At 34.1% G+C, this 21173-nt stretch overlaps 1 protein-coding gene across 3 annotated transcripts in view; it reads right to left on the bottom strand.

Moving 5' to 3' along the window:
* Positions 1–21173, bottom strand: part of ARHGAP32 (Rho GTPase activating protein 32) — a 321714-nt gene that overhangs the window by 141808 nt on the left and 158733 nt on the right. For all 3 annotated transcript variants that reach the window (XM_058544821.1, XM_058544819.1, XM_058544820.1), the window contains 2 exons: positions 12653–12744; positions 11596–11680 (listed from right to left, as the gene is read on the bottom strand). In XM_058544821.1, the coding sequence (XP_058400804.1) occupies positions 11596–11680; positions 12653–12744 (177 nt within the window). The remainder of the gene's footprint in view (positions 1–11595; positions 11681–12652; positions 12745–21173) is intronic.

The following is a 21173-nucleotide window of genomic DNA, read 5'->3' as shown; positions in this document are numbered from 1 at the left end:
CAATATTCCCTTAAGCCAAAGCCTAATCCAGTGCAAGGACCTAACTCTCTTCAATTCTGTGAAGGCTAAGAGAAGTGAGGAAGCTGCAGAAGAAAAGTTCGAAGCTAGCAGAGGTTGGTTCATGAGTTTTGGAAAGAAGCCATCTCCATAACGTAAAAGTGCAAGGTGAAGCAGCAAGCACTGATGTAGAAGCTGCAGCAAGTTCTCCAGAAGACCTAGCTAAGATAATTAATGAAGGTGGCTACACTAAGCAACAGATTTCCAATGTGGACCAAACAGCTTTTTTTTGGAAGAAGGGACTTTCATAGCTAGAGAGGAGAATTCAATGCCTGGTTTCAAAGTTCAAAGGACAGGCTGACTCTTGGTATAAGCTAATGCAGCTGGTGACTTGAAGTAGAAGCCAATGCTCATTTACCATTCCGAAAATCCTAGAGCCCTTAAGAATTATACTAAATCAATTCTGCTTGAGCTCTATAAATGCAACAACAAAGCCAGGATGTCAGCAAATCCGTTTATAACATGGTTTACTGAATATTTTAAGCTCACTGTTGAGACCCACTGCTCAGAAAAAAAAGACTCCTTTCAAAATATTACTGCTAATTGACAATGCACCTCATCACCCAATAGCTCTGATGGAGATGTACAACGAGATTAATGTTGCTTTCATACCTGTTAACACAACATCCATTCTGCAGCCCATGAAACAAGGAGTAATTTTGACTTTCAAGTTTTATTATTTAAGAAATACATTTCATAAGGCTATAGCTGCCTTAGATAGTGAATCCTCTGATAGATCTGGGCAAAGTAAACTGAAAATATTCTGGAAAGCATTCCCTATTCTAGATGCCATTAAGAATATCTGTGATTCATGGGAAGAGGTCAAAATATCAACATTAACAGAAGTCTGGAAAAAGTTGATTCCAGCGCTCATGGATGACTTTGAGGGATTCAAGACTTCGGTAGAGGAAGTAACTGCAGATGTGGTGGAAATAGCAAGAGAACTAGAATTAGAATTGGAGCCTGAAGATGTGACTGGATTGCTGCAATCTCGTGATAAAACTTAAACAGATGAGGAGTTGCTTCTTTTGGATGAACAAAGAAAGTGGTTTCTTGAGATGGAATCTACTCCTGATGAAGATGCTGTGAAAATTGTTGAAATGACAACAAATGATTTAGAATGTTTAAACTTAGTTGATAAAGCAGCAGCAGGGTTTGAGAGAATTGACTCCAATTTTGAAAGAAGTTCTACTGTGGATAAAATACTATCAAACAGCATCACATGCTACAGGGAAATTGTTCGTGAAAAGAAAAGTCAATCGATGCAGCAAACTTCATTGTTGTCTTATTTTAAGAAATTGCCATAGCCACCCCAACCTTCAGTGACCACCACCCTGATCAGTCAGCAGCTGTCAACACTGAGGCAAGACCCTCCACCAGCAAAAAGATTATGACTCGCTAAAGGCTCTGATGATGCTTAGCATTTTTTTAGCAATGAAGTATTTTTATAATTAAGGTATGTACATTGTTTTTTAGACATAATGTTACTGCACACTCAATAGACCATAATATAGTATAAATATAACTTTTATATGCACTGGAAAACCAAAAAACTCATGTGACTCACTTCATTGCAATATTTGCTTATCATGGTGATCTGGAACTGAAACCACAATATCTCTGACATATGCCAGTAGTAGAATTATTCATAACAGCAAAAAGTGGAAACAACTCAAATGACCATGATCTGAAGAATGGTTAACAATACGTGATATATCCAAACAATGGAATATTATTCAGCCATAAAAAGGAATTAAGTACTGATAAATGCTACAACATGGATGAACCTTGAAAATATTACAGTAAGTAAAAGAAGCCAACACAGAAGACAACATAGTATATGATTACATTTATATAAAATGTCCAGAATAGGTAAATCCATAGAGATAGAAAGCAAATTAGTGGTTGCCAAAGGGCTGGGTAGAAGGGTAACAGTGAATAACTGCTAAAGAGATATGAGGTTTCTTTTGGGGGTGATGAAGACATCGTGGAATTCAATAGTAGTGACGGTTGCGCATTTTGAATGTGCTAAAAGCCACTAAATTGTACACTTTAAAATGGTTAAGATGGTGAATTCTATGTTATGTGAATTTATCTCAATAAAAAAAGATAAATTTTATGTTATGTGAAATTCTCTGTTATGTGAATTATATCAATACGAAAAAATACGTATGATTTTATATGATTCAGAAACAACTCATCTGCTGGAGATTGAAGGTAGAAAGAAGTAGGTCAGGAAAGCTTTTAAGAAGTCAGTTAGATCTGATACATATCTTGAAAGATATGCAAAATTCTTAATATATGATAGGAAGAAAGGTTAAAACACAGGAAAGATCATGACTTGTTTAGTAAATTAATAGTTCGATTTGATAAAAGTGAGACAGAATAGGGAATAAAACGTAGGAAAGGTGTGCTGGAAGTATATATGCAACATCTTGAATGTGAAAGCTTTAGCAGGTAGTAGAAGGCCAAGAAAGGTTTTACACAGAGGTTGAAATTACTGAAACTGTACTAGGCCTAGTTATTGAAACAGAGACATGTTCAAAAATTATGGTAGAGCCAAAACCAGAGTTAATGAAGACTTAAACTAAGGGATAGAAAAAGAAAAGAAGGATGGATTTGAAAGAACTACACAACTAATTAGATGTGATACACTACACACAGGTGTACCTAGAGACGACTTGGAGAATACTATCATCAGAAACTGGAATAGTTAACAGTGAGTACTTCAGACACAGAGTGCCTGGTTTCAAACCCTGGCTCTACTATTTACTATCTGTGTGATCCTTGGCAAGTCACTTCATCTCTCAAATACCCATCTCGAAGCCGGAGTTAGAGAAACTAACTCATAAGGTCCTTGTAAGGCATGGATTTAGCTTATTTTTTTCCAAGTGGATGGTGAATTGATTGACACGTACTAGCTTCTCTCATGGATCCAAAATTTCTAACCTTTATCACATATTAAGTGTGTATATACACATGTATATCTATTTCCAAACACATCAGTCTGTTGGTTTGTCTACTCTTTTGCCAGAATACAATTAAGAAGACAGAGAAATTCAATAGAAAAATAATTAAAAAAAAAAAAAACAGAAAAAGGATACAACAAGCAATTCAAAGAAAGAGTAATACAAATGATCTACAAGCATAAAATAATGTACAACTTCACTCATAACTAAAAATTACAAATTACAAGGAGAAAATGTCATATTTCACCTACTGTATGAGCAAAAAATAAAAAGATCAACAATGCTTGCCATTGTGAGGAAAGATACTATCATTAACCACTGTGTAAACTGGTATATTTCGAAAATAAACTCAGCAACAACTGTCAACATTTTAAAGGTACATACACTTTGACACAGCAAATCCTTCTATAGGATTTTATTTAATGGATATATTCACATCAATAAAACCTGGAATATCCATCAACAGGGAACTGATTAAATTAATTATGGTATAATAATAAAATGAAATACTATGTAGCTGTGAAAAAGAATGAGGTATATACAAATTACTGAAATAAAAATATGTATCCAAGAAACACTTTCAAGTAATAAAAGCAATTTTCAAGGTAATATGTATACTCGAAGTCCATCTACATTTTTAAAAGGTTATAGATAGCTAGTTAGTTATAGCTAGAGCTATATATCTTATAAATATATAGAAAAATTCTACACAGATATATAGTTAACAGAAGAGAGAGAGCATAAAGAGAATTTTAACTTGCATTTGTACTTTTTGTCATCCACTCTCTTTGATGTTTTATAATAAATAAATATATATAAACTCATAAGGAATATATACTTATCATATAAGAATAAAATTTAAATGGTGAAAAAAATATCAAAAAAGCAAATTTTATCTCTTCTCCAAATATAAATTCATTCATCTATTCATTCAACAAATATTCATTGAGTGATTCTTATGTCTCAGGCACTGTTCTAGATGTTGAGGTGGAAAAAAATAGAATAAATAATAATAAAATATTCAGCATGCCAGATGGTGGTAATTGTTAGGGAGAAAAATAAATGATGGGAGAGAGATGAGGAATGTTGGTGACCAGGAGTTGCAATCTTATGTAGGAGAAGTACGCTCTTTCTGAAAAGATAACCTTTTAAAAAAGGGAAGGTAGTAAGTTATGTGGATATCCAGGGAAAAGAGCTTTCCAGGTAGAGGAAACAGAAAGTCCAGAGGTCCTGAGGAGGGGGCCTGTATACTGGAGGAATGGCAGAGGCAACTGTAGCCAGAACACTATGTCTTAGGGGAGGAGAAGAGATGGGTCAGAGAGGTTAAGGGTCGATCCTGTAAATCCTTGTAAGAAATTTTAAGGAATTTGACTTTTACTCAGAAGAAGATGAGAAGAAACTGGAGGGTTTCGAACAAGTGACATGGTCTAATTTACATTTGAAAAGAATCATTCTTGCTGTTGTGCCAACTATATAAGGCTATTGAAATAATCCCTCTAAAATGACAATAGCTAGCCTAAGGTGATAGCAGAGAATCAGGTAGGTGTGGTCAGATCCTGGATTTATTTTAAAGATAGAGCCAAAAATTTTGCTGATGGACTAGATGTGAGGAGTAACAGAAAAAGAGGAGTCCAAGATGACTCCAAGGTTTTTTGGCTGGTCTCAAGAATGGAAAGATAGAGTTGCTGTTTACCAAGACAGAGAAGACAGCAAGAGGAGAAGGTGTGAGAGGAGACTGTTCTAGGTATGCTAAATTTGAGGCACTTATCAGTCATCCAAGTGAAGATGCAGAAAAGTTAGCTAGATACACAATGCTAAGAATTCAAGAGACATCATTAAAATTTCCTTTGTATGTTATATAGTAATGATATTACTGGCCCAAATTAACTCTTATATCTAAATTATTTTATAAGCAATTATGTCTTTCAGTCTAAGAAAAATTAAGAATCACAATTTATATATAAATATAGAATTATAGGATTGAGGACATATAGGATTAAGACTAATTATTTTCATTTTATAACTGAAAGCCTTAAAGTTAAATAAAATTTTGGTGGACAGTGACATCTTCTAGAACACAATGGCCTACTGCAATTATAAATTTTCAATATCTCAGGTGTAGAAAAAGCTATTAATATGAATACAAGAAATCTGTAAGTCCAAGAGAAATTCCTAAGATCAGAGTGCAAAAAAGAAAGTATGTAACTGCAGAATGTCCCACAAGTGGGACATATTAGAAGGCAACAACTCACAGTATGAATAACCTACTGGGATATAATAGAGCTGCCAAGCGTAAGGCTGATACGTATTCCAAATATATTTTACTAAGTTTTCCTACTTATTTTCTCCACAGAACATACTGTCAATCTTATATTAAAAATAAGTAAGTATTCTGGGAAGGAGGATTCTGGGAAGATAGGAGTAGGAAGCATCAGGAATCTCCCACCTAGACAAAAATTGCATTGGCAGAACCTGTCTGACAAAATTATTTTGTAATTTGTAATCTGCAGCCTGCCAAAGGCTTGCGACTTCCAGGGGAAGGCTTGGATGGTAAATTGTGGTTAATACTGGTCAATTTCAGCTCTTAGCACAGTAACAGCTACCCATCACCAACCTCTCAGCATTTGAGGCAACCATGCATGCATTTGAGGAGCAGCTTGCATTTACCTTGTAGGAGCCAGGGTGGGCAAAAAGGACCCTGTGCTACAAATATCAAGAATCTATGCTCTGATCACTGATTGCTGCTTCTAATTTCAGAGGTGCAAACAAAGAGGCAGACGGCCCTTGTTGTTACACCTCTCCATATTGTTACAAGCCTCTCCTCCACCAGCTAAAACGACTTACACGGAATTGAAAAGGCCAGTGTCCTTTTTCCCTCTTAATTTTTCTCTTTTTCTCCTTTGAGGAGCTGACATTATAGACTAGAACATTCAAAAGCAACTGCAAATATGGGGAATATTAGAAAGTGACCACACATGCCCAGGTAAAGGCTCGGGCTCAGAAAACATCTGAGAAGACCTTAAGTTTACACTTCAGGCTAATCAAGCGCACAGAGTGAGCCTATAACAATCAAAAAATAAAAACAAAAAACAGCAAACCCCCAGGGAAGGGGGAGAATCTGATTTCCAGAGTTAATACTTTTACTACATTCAAATGTCCAGATTGAATCAACAAAAAACCACAAGGCATACCAAGAAACAGAAAAGTATGGCCTATTCGAAGAAAAAAAATAAATCAACAGAAACTCTCTCTAAAAAAGAAGTGATGGGTGGATCTACTAAAAAAACACTTTAAGACAACTGTCTTAAAGATGCTAAAAAAACTAAAAGAAGATGTGGAGAAAATCAAGAAAATGATATATGAACAAAATGGAAATATCAACAAAGAGACAGGAAATCTAAAAAGAAATTCTCTACCTGAAAGTACAACTACAATGAAAATTTCACAATAGGGACTTAAGGGCAAATTTGAGCAGGCAGAAGAATCAGAGAACCTGAAGATATGCAATGGAAATCATTGAGTGTGAGGAACAGAAAGAAAAAAGAGTGAAGAGTCGATGAGACCTATGAGACACAATTTCATAAACAGTGTGGGAGTCCCAAAATGAGAACTGAGAGACAAAAAGGCAGAGAGAATATCTGAAGAAATAATGACTGAAAGCTTCCCAAATTTGATTAAAGACATGAATATCAGCAACCAAGGAGCTCAACGAACTCCAAGTAAAATGAACTTAAAAAGACCCATACTAAGACATATTATAATCAAACTTTCAGAAGCCTAATCCAACGAGGGAATCTTAAAAGCAGTAAGAGAGAAGCAACTAGTCACATAGAAAGGATCCTCAATAAGATTATTAGGAGATTTCTTTTCAGAAACTTTGGCGGCCAGAAGGCAGTAGCCCAATATATGAAATTACTAAAAGAATAAAACTGTCACCTAAGAATATTATATCTAGCAAAACTATTCTTCAAAAATGAGAGATAAATTAAGACATTCCCAGATAAACAAAAGCTAAGGAAGTTCATTATCATTATACCTACTCTGCAAGAAATGTAAAAAGGAGTCCTGCAAGCTGAAATGAAAGGACACTTGACAGTAATTAGAAGCCATATGAAGAAATAAAGACCTCAATAAAGGTAAATACATGGAAAATTATAAAAGCTAGTATTATTGTAACAACGGCATCTAATCCCATTTTTGTTTTCAACGTGATTTAAGAGACTAATACTTTTTTTTTTAAATTAAAAGTCTAAAAGCTAGTATTGTCACTTCAGTTTGTAACTCCATATTTTGTTTTCTATATAGTTTAAGAGACTAATACATTTAAAAGGATTATTAATTCAGGTTTTGGGGCACACAATGTATGAAGATGTAATTGTTTGACATCAACAACTGAAAGGGGTGGGGACCAAGCTGTAAAGAAGCAGAGTTTCTGTATGTTATTGAAGCGAAGTTGATATAAATTCAAATCAGACTGTCATAACTTTAGGATGTTAAATGTAATCCCCATGGTAACCACAAAGAAAATAGCTATAGAATATACACAAAAGGAAATGAGAAAGAATTTAAACATTTCACTACAAAAAATCAACTGAAAGCAAAAGAAGACAGTAATGCAAAAATTAGGGAAAAGAAATCTATATTACATATGGAAAATAGCAAAATGACAGAAGTCCTTCTTTATCAGTAATTACTTTAAATGGAATGGATTAAACTCTCTAATCAAAAGACAGTAATGGGTAGAATGGATAAAAAAACATGATCAAACTATATGCTATCTAGAAGACGACTCACTTTAGATCAAAAGACACAAATAGTTCATATAGAGAAGTCCTAAAACTCAACAACAACAACAAAACAAATAACCCAATTTAAAAATGGACAAAGGACTTGAAGAGAAATTTCTCCAAAGTAGATACACAAATGGACAATAAGTATGTGAAAAGCTGCTCAACATCACTAATCATTAGGGAAATGAAAATCTCATTAGTTTGACAAAGATGTTCAAAGATATCATATATATGGTTACCCAGAACCTTGTCTCTTATAAGTGTTTGATTCCAAGTATCCCTCGGTGGTATTTTGTGTATCTCTATTGCCCCATCATGGCATGGACTACTTGTGCTCCCTTTACTATTGGCAATGGAGTCACTGGTGTCTTTAAATCTAATCGGATTGGAGAACCAGGCATCAAGGGGTGGAAATAGGAGTGGCATCACTCAATCTTACTCACAGTGACTCACTAGCAAAATTTTTGCTTTCTGTCCCCATGAACGTATGCTCTGCTGGCCTAGAGATCTTAGTTCCAAAGGGAGGAATGTTTCCACCAGAACACACAATGATTCCAGTGACCTGGAAGTTAAGACTGTCCCCCAGACGCTGTGGGCTCCTTGTGCCTCTAAATCAACAGGCAAAGAAAGGAGTTAAGGTGTTGGCTGGGTTGACAATCCTGACTACCCAGGGGAAACTGGATGGCTACTCCACAATGCAGGCAGGAAGTGTACGTCTGGAATATAACAGATCTCTTACAGCATCTCTTGGTATCATTATACCTTGTCATTAAACTCGATGGAAAATTATAAGAATCCAATTCACTCGGGACTATCAATGGCCAGACTCAGAATGAAGATCTGGGTCACCTCACCAGGCAAAGAACCACACCAGCTGAGGTTCTTGCTGAGGGCAAAGGGAATACGGAATGAGTTGTGGAAGAAAGCAATTATAATACCAGCTACAACCACATGACCAGTTATAGAAACGAGGACTGTAATTGCCATGAGTTATTTCCTCCTTATTTTGTTATGAATATGTTTGTGTGTCTGTGTGTGTGTAGCAAATATCTTTTTTTCTTCTCTCTTATTGCCTTATGTAATGTAAGATTTATATCACGGTATTTAAGTATTTTTAACATTACATCATAGTATTTAAGTTATAGGATATCAAGAAGAGTAAACATTACCCAAAGACTTTGCATCCTCTTCTGAGAAAAGGGTTCCTATGTTTTTGATTGTATAAAAAATACTTGATCATGTTAGGCAGAAGTATGACCTTGTTATTGTCTTTATTTGGAGATTAAGTATGGTTTAAGGAGTGCCAAGTTGACAAAGGGTAGACTATGATAGTTAATTTTATTTGCCACTTTTCGGTCAAACATTATTCCAAATGGTTCTGTGAAGTCATCTTTTAGATAAGATTAGCATTTAAGTCAATTGACTCTGAGTAACGCAGATTACCTTCCACAGTGTGGGTGGGCCTCATCCAATCAGGTGAAGGTCTTAATAGAAAAAAAAGACTGACCTCCCCCAAAGAAGAGGGAACTCTGCTAGCAGACAGACTGCACTTGGACTCAAACTGCAATATCAACTCTGCCCCTGGTCTTCAGCCTACTCTTGAGATTTTAGACTTACCAATCTCCACAATCATGTGAGCTAATACCTTAAAATAAATCTCACTGCTCTCTTTCTCTCTCTCTCTACACACACACACACACACACACACACACACACACACACACACAGTTGGTTCTGTTTCACTAGAGAACTCTAATACAGCTAGTCATAAAATTGCACTCCTTGCAAAAAAGACCTGTGGATACACAGTGCTAAAATATCAAAATACTGGACCACCAATGATCCACACAACTAGAGAGGTAATGCTTTGCCCAGGAGAAGGCCATCAGGACTTAGGTCCAGTGCTGTGGTTAATAGCCATTCTGACTGTCATCACACTAGGGGTTCAAAATTTTTAACATCACTACTTTTCACACTATACATAAATATCGATTCCAAGTAACCTGAATGTTAAAGTCAAAATTATGAAACTTTTAGAAAAAAATACAGGACAACATCTTAATAACCTCAGAGCAGAGAAAAACATCTTAACTATGGCAGAAAAACTACAAACCAGAAGGTTTGTACATACATAGAACTACATAAAATACATAAAATAAAGAATAAAATAAACAATGCCTGTACACTGAAAGCACCACAAAGAGAGTGAAAAAAAAATGCCACAACATAGGACAAGGTGTTCTGAGCTCACATAAAAAACAATAAGGGACTAGATGCAATATAAAAGGACTAACATCCAAAATATGTCAAGCATTCACACGAATGACTAAGAAAAATACAAACAAATCTATAAAACAAAAAGAGTAAATGACTTGATCTAGAGTTCTAAAAACTAGGAATCTAAAATGTCCAATAAACATCTGAAAAGATGCTCAACTGCATTAGAAATTAGGATAGTGCCGATTAAAATACAATGAGAGAGAATTATATCCCCATCAGATTAGTAAAAATTAACAAGTATCAAACAATCGAGGGCTGGCAAGGATGTGGAACAACTCTTATTTACTACTTGAAAGAGCATGAATTAGTCAATCACTTTAAAAAGCAGTTTGGCTTTACTTATCAAGCTGGACATGTGGGCACACTATAATCCTAAAATTCCACTCCCAGGCATACACCGTGAGAAACTCCTGCATATATACACCAGGTTCACAGAGACACTGTTTAGCCCAAAACTGACAACAACCCAAATTCCAAACAAACAAAACAATGGATAAATTACTTGCAATGTATGCATACTATGAATTAATATACTGCAGTGAACAAACTGAACCAACTATAACTGCTTACATCTACATGGATAAACGTCACAATGTTAAATGAAAGCCGCCAGAAAGAACACACGCAATAATGAAGCCCACCTTGGTGTAATATTTCAACCTACCCTAGCACCCCTAAGCCTTCTTATCCTGCTCTACTTTTTACCATAGCTCTTATCTTCTTGGCCTATGCTCTTTAAGAATGGGTCTTCGATTTTGGTGTTGCTCAGTAATATAACCAAAGCACCTAAAACAGTGCCTGGTACATAGTACTTGCTCAGTAAATATTTGCTGAATTAATTAGAATAATTCTAACTATATAAAGTTTAAAAGCAGGCAAACCTAAACACCATATTGATTAGGGACGCATACAGATAGTAAAACTATAAAAAAAAGTAGGGTAACGAATATATAAGTCATGGTATAAGTCACCGCTGGGGTAGGGAAGGCAAGGAACACACAGGAAATTTCTCTCTCTTAACCTAGGCTTTAAAATGTACATATACATGTATATAATGTATATTTATACATGAATATGTTTTATACACATATATGCACACACACACTATCCACTTCACAATAACAAAAAAATATTGAAAAAAAATTCCATGAGCACTTCTCCCACCAGTCCTTACTTCACTTCACCCCAACTCTGATTTATCCATCACAACTACTACCCAACACAAGAGTCAGGTAACAACTAGAACAGTTCATGCTATAAACCAGTGGCAAATGCTGTTTAGAAATCTGATAGGAATTCTGAGATTTACACTGATTCTATTATTCTGTCTCCACTTGAAACAGGCGTCCATCAGGCATCAAGTATTAGTCAACAGAAAAGCACAAAAGTTTTCACATCAACCAAAAAGATATCAATAGAAAAAACTACTTATGTGTCACTTGTCAGATATATAGATATAGATATAGATTAATTTAGTATGTAGGAAATATTACATATACCTGTATGCTGCCAAACTCAACATTCTCGTAATGGAAATGTGCACATTCAGCCATCTTCGGAAAGTGACCTTTAGTGAAGGGTAACCTGAAGTACATGAAATCAATAAGTGAGATACAAGGTACTGGAATAGTCAAAATTACTAAGCCTAAGGAGAAAATAAAATGAGTTTAAGAGCTCATGCAAGCAAAACTATTTAATAAGCACATGCGCATGAGCACACATATATCCACACAAACCTTTTCAGAAATACACTGAATCAAAGGAAAATTACATCTAGTGCACAGGTCAAAACCAAAAAAAAAATTCAAAAGCATCACTATACTCTCCTAATCTTGAACCAAGTCAATGACCATAGAGAAACTGTGTTTTCAGTGAATGTTATGGAAACTATGAATGGCCAGCTTCTAACCAGAAGCAGCATTCCCACCGCAAAATACAAAACCAGATTTTACCTGTGAATGTTGTCACAGCCCATCAGTCCTGGATTGGTGGGTCTGGATGCAGAATGAACATTTTTAACCTTGTCTTTTCTCTACTTAAAATGAAAACATAGCTATCTATCTAGCTATCTAACCCTCTACCAGGTAAAAGGATGGTTTTTCTGTTTGAAACTGAAACGAATACCTTCCAATATCTCACTTAGAAGTCACCTACTGGCATCCATTTCAGGCTATCTCAAAGGCAAAGATGAGATATAGCCATCTTATAACTCAAACAACAAAGTCGATTTTTCTAAATGAATGAAAGCAAATACTAAAGGTACCAGGAAAGACACACTTGGCTTGCTCCTGTTGAACAAATGCAACCTAATAGACAATGACATAAAGTTGGTGCAAGAATAAAATTAAAATATAGTTTTAGACAAGTAGACTATCTTCAGATCTATTCCACTAATTGTTAAGGCATAATTCAAGGCTTAACAGTATAATTTAACGTATGAACAGTAAGAGCTTATTTAGTATTTCTAAGAAATCTAAATAAAAGTTTTAAGAGAATTAAAGAACTAATTTCCATTTATAGGAATTCATTTAAAACCTACTGTAAAAGTACACTTACTTTTTCACATGTTTAACCTTCATACTGGCTGTACTGCCACATGTCTTAAGAGTAAGGTCTCCAGGAATCTCTGGAACATCTGCTCCTCTTGCCTTAAAAAAAATACAGATAAAAGATTTATGACTATTCCTTTACTACAAATACATTTTTAAAAGCAGATTATAGTTAATTTTAGTGGTTCTGCTGACTCTGCACCAACAGCAATACGTATTGATTTAATAATATCTTAAAATTATAACTTACTTGAGTTTTAATTATTAAGAATAAGGAAAAAAATTCACCTAATTTAAATATTTAACTTTACTGTATAAGGAAAAATTTTCTGTGAAAATAAGAATTTTAATGCTCTTATAATCAAAATTCAAAATCAGCTATTACAGTATGTGTCTCAGCACAAAACTAAAATCTCCCTGGGGAGTTGCTGGACTAAAACAACCTTGGTTACAATGATTAATAAAGTTAAAATGGTAATATGAACATAATTCGAAGATCACAATGTGCACTTCTCACACCAAAATTTGAAACTGACATCTATGTCCTTAGTCTGCCATAGTTTTCATAGCGATGATTTTTTAACTTTAGTGACACATTCAGCTGCATCACTTTAAAAACAAAACTGGAAAATCAAAAGGCTCTTCACACTCTGGACAAAATAAACAGTAAATCCAAATATCTATCTTAAAAAACAAATTTATGTTATATTATCTATGATTTGTAACAGAAAATTTTAATTATTATAGCCAATGCCACACAATGCAATAGAGAAGAATAATATGAGATGAGCAATTAAATTGAGTTAAGAGGAGAGTCACAAAGAAAATGTGGTATGTACATATACATATATATGTATATATATATAGTGGAATACTATTCAGCCATAAAAAAGAATAAAATCTTGCCATTGTGACCACATGGACTGACCTTGAGGACATTATGCTAAGTGAAATAGACAGAGAAAGACAAATACTGTATAACCTCACTTATATATGGAATCCTAAAAACAAAGAACCAAAAAACTAATCTCATAGATACAGAGAACAGATTGGTGGTTGTGCGGTGGGGGGTGGAGATGGGTGAAGGAGGTCAAAAGGTGCAAACTTCCAGTTATAAAATAAACAAGACGTGGGGATGTAATGTACAGCATAGCAACTATATTAATAATACTGTACTGCACATTTGAAAGTTCCTAAGAGTAGATCTTAAAGTTCTCAGCACAAGAAAAAAAAAAGTTATATAACTATGCATGGTGATGTATGTTAACTACACTTTTTGTGGTGATCATTTTGCAATTAATACAAATATCGAATCATGATATTATGTTGAAACTATTAATATAGTATTGTACGTCAACTATGCCTCAATAAAAAAAAAGGAGATTCACAGTATCAACTGAACTTTTTAAAAAGTTTTCTTATTAAAAAGTAGCCAAGACAGTTTAAATAAATGTTAAAAACCATGACTTTCAAAGATATGAGGTAACAATGTATGAACTTACAAGAATTAACCCTTGAAAATATATCATCAGGGTCCACTGGACCCAACTTTTGTTTTTGAGGTTTTTGTCCTTAGCATAGTTAAACAATAAACTTGCTATAGTTAATAATAAACTTAGCAAGTTTATTTATAAGAGTAGATATTTCACAATCAATCACTCTGAGAAGTCTTTTTATTCCTTCTTAGAGGTCTTCCGAAGAAAAAAGGAAAATTCCTATATTCTTTAGTAATGAAATGGAACTCATTCTATCTTGCAATTACCACATAGATCCACTGGACCTTTTTATAAATCTAAGAGAGAATCTTGGTCTTATTTTTCCTCTTCCTCTATCTTAAAGCACACAGTTATTTCATAATCCTAGGTATCATTTTATCACTGTTCATCATCATTCATCAATGAACCCACCTTTCTCTACCACGCTAGAGAAAAGACTAAAATAAAAAAATAATATTTTTTTAAAAAAGGAAAATGAGAGAATCACCTAGAACAGGGGTTGGCAAACTTTCTCTTAAATGGACAGACGGTAAATATTTTCAGCTTGTGGACCACACTGTCTCTGCCACAACTCCACTCTGCTATTATAGCACAAGAGCAGCCACACACAAATGACTGAACATGGCCACGTTCCAGTAAAACGTTACGTGCACAACAAGGCGGTCAATAAGCTGAAGGCTTCAACCTCTGACCCACAATGCTGATGCAACAGTGAAACAGATCATCCTCCAGTTTTTAGGTTGTGTTGCCCAGATTGTGCATCATCTTTCAAGAAGGTACTTAAAAAGCTTGGAGACACAATCTTTGTAGTCAGCATTTCTCTTTCATTAAATATATTTGAGAATTTCATATTTTTAATTTTTCATCCATAAATAGATAAGAGGAGAAAACTGACAGAGAAAGATACTTTACAATGATACACACATCAAAGGATGGAGGCAAAGAGACAGCAGCACTCTAGAATCTAATAATGGTGGTGAAATTGATTAAGTAAATGACATCTCAGATTGATGATAATATCCTAGATGAATACTGTAGAACAAGAATTATGAGTGAACAATACATTTCTAAGGACAAAAAAATACGGTATTTTCCTCCAGTTAGTCATTCAACCAAAAGGACTTTATCACACAATATTTTGCAACAATAACCTGGTTCACCTTGTTTTGCTAAAATAATGTGTCACAATATTCTTTTATCTTTTATGATGTCTGTGCACCAAAATTTACTTGACATAAAGAGGTCTGGAGATTTGCTGTGCTTAAATTCTTATTAAAATTTCTAATCAAGTGGTTTTCCACTATTTATTCTATAAAATTATTCATAAATTGACTTCAAAACATAAAAGAACAAAAAAGGGTACACTGGACCCAGTTAGTAAATGTTGATGACTTTATTCGGTAGACTGAAATTTAAAATATTAACTGTCTTTTGACAATAAGCTCTCCATGCTAGATAGGCCATGGTCCCTAACACACATCTAAGGAGAAAATGAGGAAAGCTGCCTAGCCTATAGTCCACATGAGGGAGACACTTGATGGACCACACACCTCTGCAGTCACAACTGACTGGACTGTAGGTGGAAACATGACCCAAAGGTAAATTCACAGGCTATACAAAGGGGTCTGACAGGAAAACCTCTGCCTAAAAAGACAAAACGGTAATAATTAGGCAAATGAACCAAACAATGGTTCATTTGAAACCTTAGAGGACTCAAGAAAATATTTTTGTCCAGCAATATTTTCCCGTAGTCCAGAAAAGTTCTAAGACATCCAGGCCACTCGGTATATTTCTGTAATGAATAAATACAATACACTTTGACATAAAAAGTGGTATCATTTATTCTTTTAAGATTCAGAAAATAGAATTAAAAGGAAAATATAGTACTGTTATTGTGTTTGATGAACTAAGGCTTTTTTAAATAAAATACATTTTCTTAAATTTCTACTGAAAGCACATAGTTTAAATCATTTTACTCTGTTGCTGTAAATCAAAGATTAAGAAAGTTCTCTTTTAGAAAATATTAAGTGACATTCATTCACAAAAAATACACAATTTTCTTAATTTATTCATGTTATAATCATCACTTAATTATGCTTCCAAAACAGAATTGATATTCAACTTTACAGAAACATCACTATTCACTAAAAGAAAATAAAAGAGAGAACAGAAGGCAATGTAACATACAAACCTTCATAAAAGTGCACACCATTTACATTTAAATTCTCTATGTATCTATCTCTAGCAATAAACTAACTTCCTAAAAGGTTATCTTTGAATCACAAAGATCAGGCACAAAGGATGTGCTCCAAAAAGTTTGAGGGAATAAATAGATTATTAACTACTTTTATCTCATAACTCTTCCCTACATTCGATTTGTACTTCTTGTTTTCACTGTGTAATTTAATACGTTCATTACCCATATATATATATAGGTATATAGGGGTGTGTGTGTGTGTGTATATATATATATATGTGTGTATGTATATATATATGTGTGTGTGTGTATATATATATCCCTATCTTCAAAATGCCATTCAAATCTACCAACTCCATTTAAGCTTACACCAATAACTTAGCCAAATGCTGATATTTTGTTTTATTAATATTCCATAGGACTAACCCTATAAACAGCAAGTTGGAGCATTTTATTATATTTTTATTCATATTTGATTACAAATTGCCTTGCCTTGTTCTCTAAATCAAAGTCTTTTCCATTCATCAAGAAGATAACTTCCTTGAGCAAGATCCAACGGAGTGATATATGGACATATTTTATTAATATCTGACATCCCCAACCCCCATTACAACACTAAAATTTAGTACCATTCAAGGAAAAGGCACAAAGAAACCTAGTATTGTTAATTACCCTAGAAAAGCAAATCAACACTTTTATCTCTCATTTTTTTAATTCTCCTAGCAAAATACAATATCTATGAAAGTCTGTAGTTACCAAAATAAAATTCTTCATTTTAACAGTTCTATTTTTATGACTAAAAATATTTTGATGCCCATTGCTTAATAATCCTCCAGAAAGGCTGATCCAATTTACACTGCCACCAACGATGTATATGACTGCCTATTTTCTCACAACCTCACAAACACTAAGTATTATCAATCTTTATCTTTGTCAATCTGATAGGATTACTTCTTCATCTTTTTTTTATAATTAAATAGGGAAAAGAGTTGAACAAAATTTCACATCTTTAGTGGGCACTGAAATTATTTTATATAATATACTTCAGTCTTATATTCTATATTTTTAGATTTTTCAGAGAAAAGAGCACTCTTTAAGTTAAAGCTAGTAATATTTGTCTGACATATAATATATCAAGATATTTAATAGCATGCCATTAAAATTATAAACCTGGAAGTTCCAGGCCTCACACCTCCTGATTTCAAGACTTACTATAAAGCAACAGTAATTTAAGACAGTGTGGTACTGGAGTAAGGATAAGTAAGCAAATTAATGAAATATAACAGAAAGTCCAGAAAAGGCCCGAAAATATACAGCAAAACTTGACTTACAACAAAGGTACCAATGCAATTCAAAATAAGAATACTGTCAAATTATATTGGTGCAGTTTTTTACAGAACACAAAACAGGAAAAAAACCTTAAACCTTCTCTTAAACAATACAGAAAAAGTCATTCAAGATGGAAATTTACTAAATGTGAAAATTAATAAAGCTTCTAAAAATACAGAAGACTAAGTCTAAGGTAAATAAAGATGCCTTAAACAGAAAACAAAAAAGCACTACTCATAAGAGAAAAAATTACTAAATTCAACTGCATCAAAACTGAAAACAAAGAAGTCAGACCCAGCATATATAAAGAATTCCTTACAATAAAAACTGACAATCCAATTTTTAAAATGGCAAAAAATCTGAAAAAATACTTCATAAAAGAGGATACCAAATGGCCAATAACTGTAGATGCTTAATGTCATTCACATCAAGGAAATGCAAAATAAAACCTCAACGGGATAACACTGCATACTCTCCAAAAAGCCAAAAACGTTTTTAAAAATTAAAATACCTATGTTGGCAAAAATTTGGAGCAATGAAACTCTCATATATTGCTGGTTGGAATGTAAAATAGTATAACCACTTTGGAAAATTGTTTGATAATTCCTACTAAACTAAACATATAACTACCCCATGATCCTGCAACTACACTCCCAAATACAGATCCAAAAAATTTTTCCATATGTGCACCAAACACGTGTACATAAACATTCATAGGAGCTTATTTATAATCAATAGAAAATGTGAACACAAATATGCATGAACAGAGGAATGGCTGAATAAATTATGCTATATTTATGTAATGAAATGCTGTCCTTGAAAGAAATGTATTTATCAACACACTAAACAACATGAATAAATCCAGTCATTACTACAGTATGTGAAAGAAGTGTGAATGTGTGTGTATATTAAACTTCAGTTAAAAATTAACAAAGGGGCCGGCCCAGTGATGTAGCAGTTAAGTTTGCGCGCTCCGCTTTGGTGGCCCAGGGTTCACCAGTTCAGATCCTGGGTGCAGACCTATGCACCGCTCATCAAGCCATGCTGCGGTGGCGTCCCACATAAAGCAACTAGAAAGATGTACAACTATGACAGACAACTATCTACTGGGGCTTTGGGGAGGAAAAAAAGGAGGAAGATTGGCAACAGATGTTAGCTCGGGGCCAATCTTCCTCAAAAAAAAAAAAAAAGAATACTCCTCTTTAAAAAAATTTAACAAAAAATGTCAAGAGAAATTTTTATGGAACTTAAGCTGGTTCTACATTTATCTGGAATAGTTAAGATAACAGTGAAAACAACTAAGAATGAGGAAAGAATAGTATTCCAAAGAACAGAAAAAGAAGACTGTTTTCTAAATTATTTTATGATCCCAGTTAACATAGACATCAAAAACACCCAAGAGACTTTTGACACCTGCCAAGACTAGACTAAAATCTAGCAGCAGACTAAAACAACCAGAAAAGCTGGATAAAATGTATAAACCACTGTTTTAAGCACTGAAGTTCGACCATACAGAAAAGACACGACAGGCTATGATCCGTAAGAGAAACAAATTACATAAGGTGAACTCCATATTCAGCCAAACTGTTGACCTGAAAGCATTTCCAAACCACAGCAAGGAGTACTACAGTCCAAACAGAGGGCAGCAGTATTCTGGGAAGGAGAAACAGACGTCACATTTCCAAGCTGCCATGTGACTGGTCCTTAAAGAGAAACTCTCAGAAAGGAGGAAACTACTAGAAGTAAATGGAAATATTTATATACAAATTAACCTGAAATACTTTGCTATTTCTAATCTCCACATATATGAGAGAAGTCCAACCAATCTAGCCAAAACAGTATAACCAGGATAAAATTCACTAACTAGAAACAGACTTAGAAATAACAAAAGTAATGGAACTAGCAGAAAAAAAATGTAGAAATACTTTGTAAATATGCTAGTGTACTCAAAGATGGAAAAGAAAACATAATAAAGAAAGAAATGAAAAATGAAAAAAAAATTAGTGGAACGACTATTGATGAAAAATATATCTGTAACAAAAAATTACCTAATAGCGTACTAGACATGGCAGGAAAAAAAGATCAGTGAACTAGAAGAAATAGCAAGAAAAAGTATGCAAAAAAAATTTTTTTTTGGTTTTAGTTTGTATGTGTGTGTGTTTGAGAGAAAAAGACGAGAAAATTATCAGGGACATGTTAAGCCATTTAACATATGTGTTAACTGAAGGCAAAAAAAAAAAAAGGAAAATGCTCTGCCCCCTCAGGAAAGACGAGAGAGGTAATTAAAAAAGAAAAGAAGAATAGAAAAAACATTTGAAAAAATAATGGGTAAAAAGTTTCCAAATTTCTTGAAAATTATAAACACACTGATCCAGAAAATAAAATATATCGGGAAGTATGATAAACGCTTAGAAAATCACACCAGGCATATCATAATCAGATGGCTAAAAACCACTAATAAAGAGAAAATCTTAATAGTAGCCAGATGAAAAAAAAAAAGCACACATTACATTCACAGGAATAAATATGAGCAAGTCAGAATACTTGGATTGAGTTCTTTCAATTGTGTTTGAAACCAACTGCCAACATAGAATTCCATATCCAGTAAAATTTATTTCAATAAAAGAATGTCAGGCTTCTAGACTCTTCCACTGTTTCCAATAAAATATCTATAGAGAACAAAATGAAATAAAATAAAAACATACAACTACCTGAGAACTCTAAAAATTTTACTGAGAACAGGTAGATTGCGGAGCAAAGTCAAAACTTGAAGAATGACTAATACAGTGGCAATCTGCTTCCTGATTTTTTTCCCCCTCTATTACCTCCTGGAATTGACCCAAGGACAGGCTGAATAAGGACATGAGTAAAAGGCATGTACAGCAAAACTCTTAGGGAAGTCCAACTTTCTGGCCAGAGGACTTGAAAAATGTCCCTTGAATGTTGGGCAAAAAGGTGAGAGGTTTTCTTTTCCTTCTTTCTTTCTTTTTTCTCTTCTAACCCAGCCCAAAGACAGACCTGAGAGCAACACTTCAGCTATAACACAAGCACATAAGACCCTGAGTGAAAACCCATTCTTCTGAATAGAGAAAAAATAAAAGAGGACTCTGTTGAGTCAAGATTGTGGGGATAATCCTAGTTACCTTTTTCTCTCACTACTTAGACCTGACAGCTCCAGTCAGAAAAAACTGCATGCAGTAAAAGAGGCCAAAACTTTTGGAGAACTCCAACCTTCCAGCCAGAGAAACCAGGAAAAGTATCCTTTGAGAGCAGACAGTGCATGCAAAACCCCAACAAAGATAAGAGCAAAAGCTATGAAAATGAACTGAAACCACCACCTAAAAAAGTCCAGATAGAAACTTCAATCTGAACCCAACAAGGCTGATGCCTGATAAGACAAAAAAGCCAACATTCTCCAGAGGATTTCCATAGGAGTTAGTCTCACCATAATATTCAAGATGTCCATGACACAATGTAAAATTACTAGACATACCAGAACAGTAAAA

Source organism: Diceros bicornis, chromosome 7 (genome assembly GCF_020826845.1).
Source record: "Diceros bicornis minor isolate mBicDic1 chromosome 7, mDicBic1.mat.cur, whole genome shotgun sequence".
NCBI classification, from domain to species: domain Eukaryota; kingdom Metazoa; phylum Chordata; class Mammalia; order Perissodactyla; family Rhinocerotidae; genus Diceros; species Diceros bicornis.
Note: the sequence above shows the minus strand (reverse complement) of the source record. Positions and strands in the feature narration are given on the sequence as shown.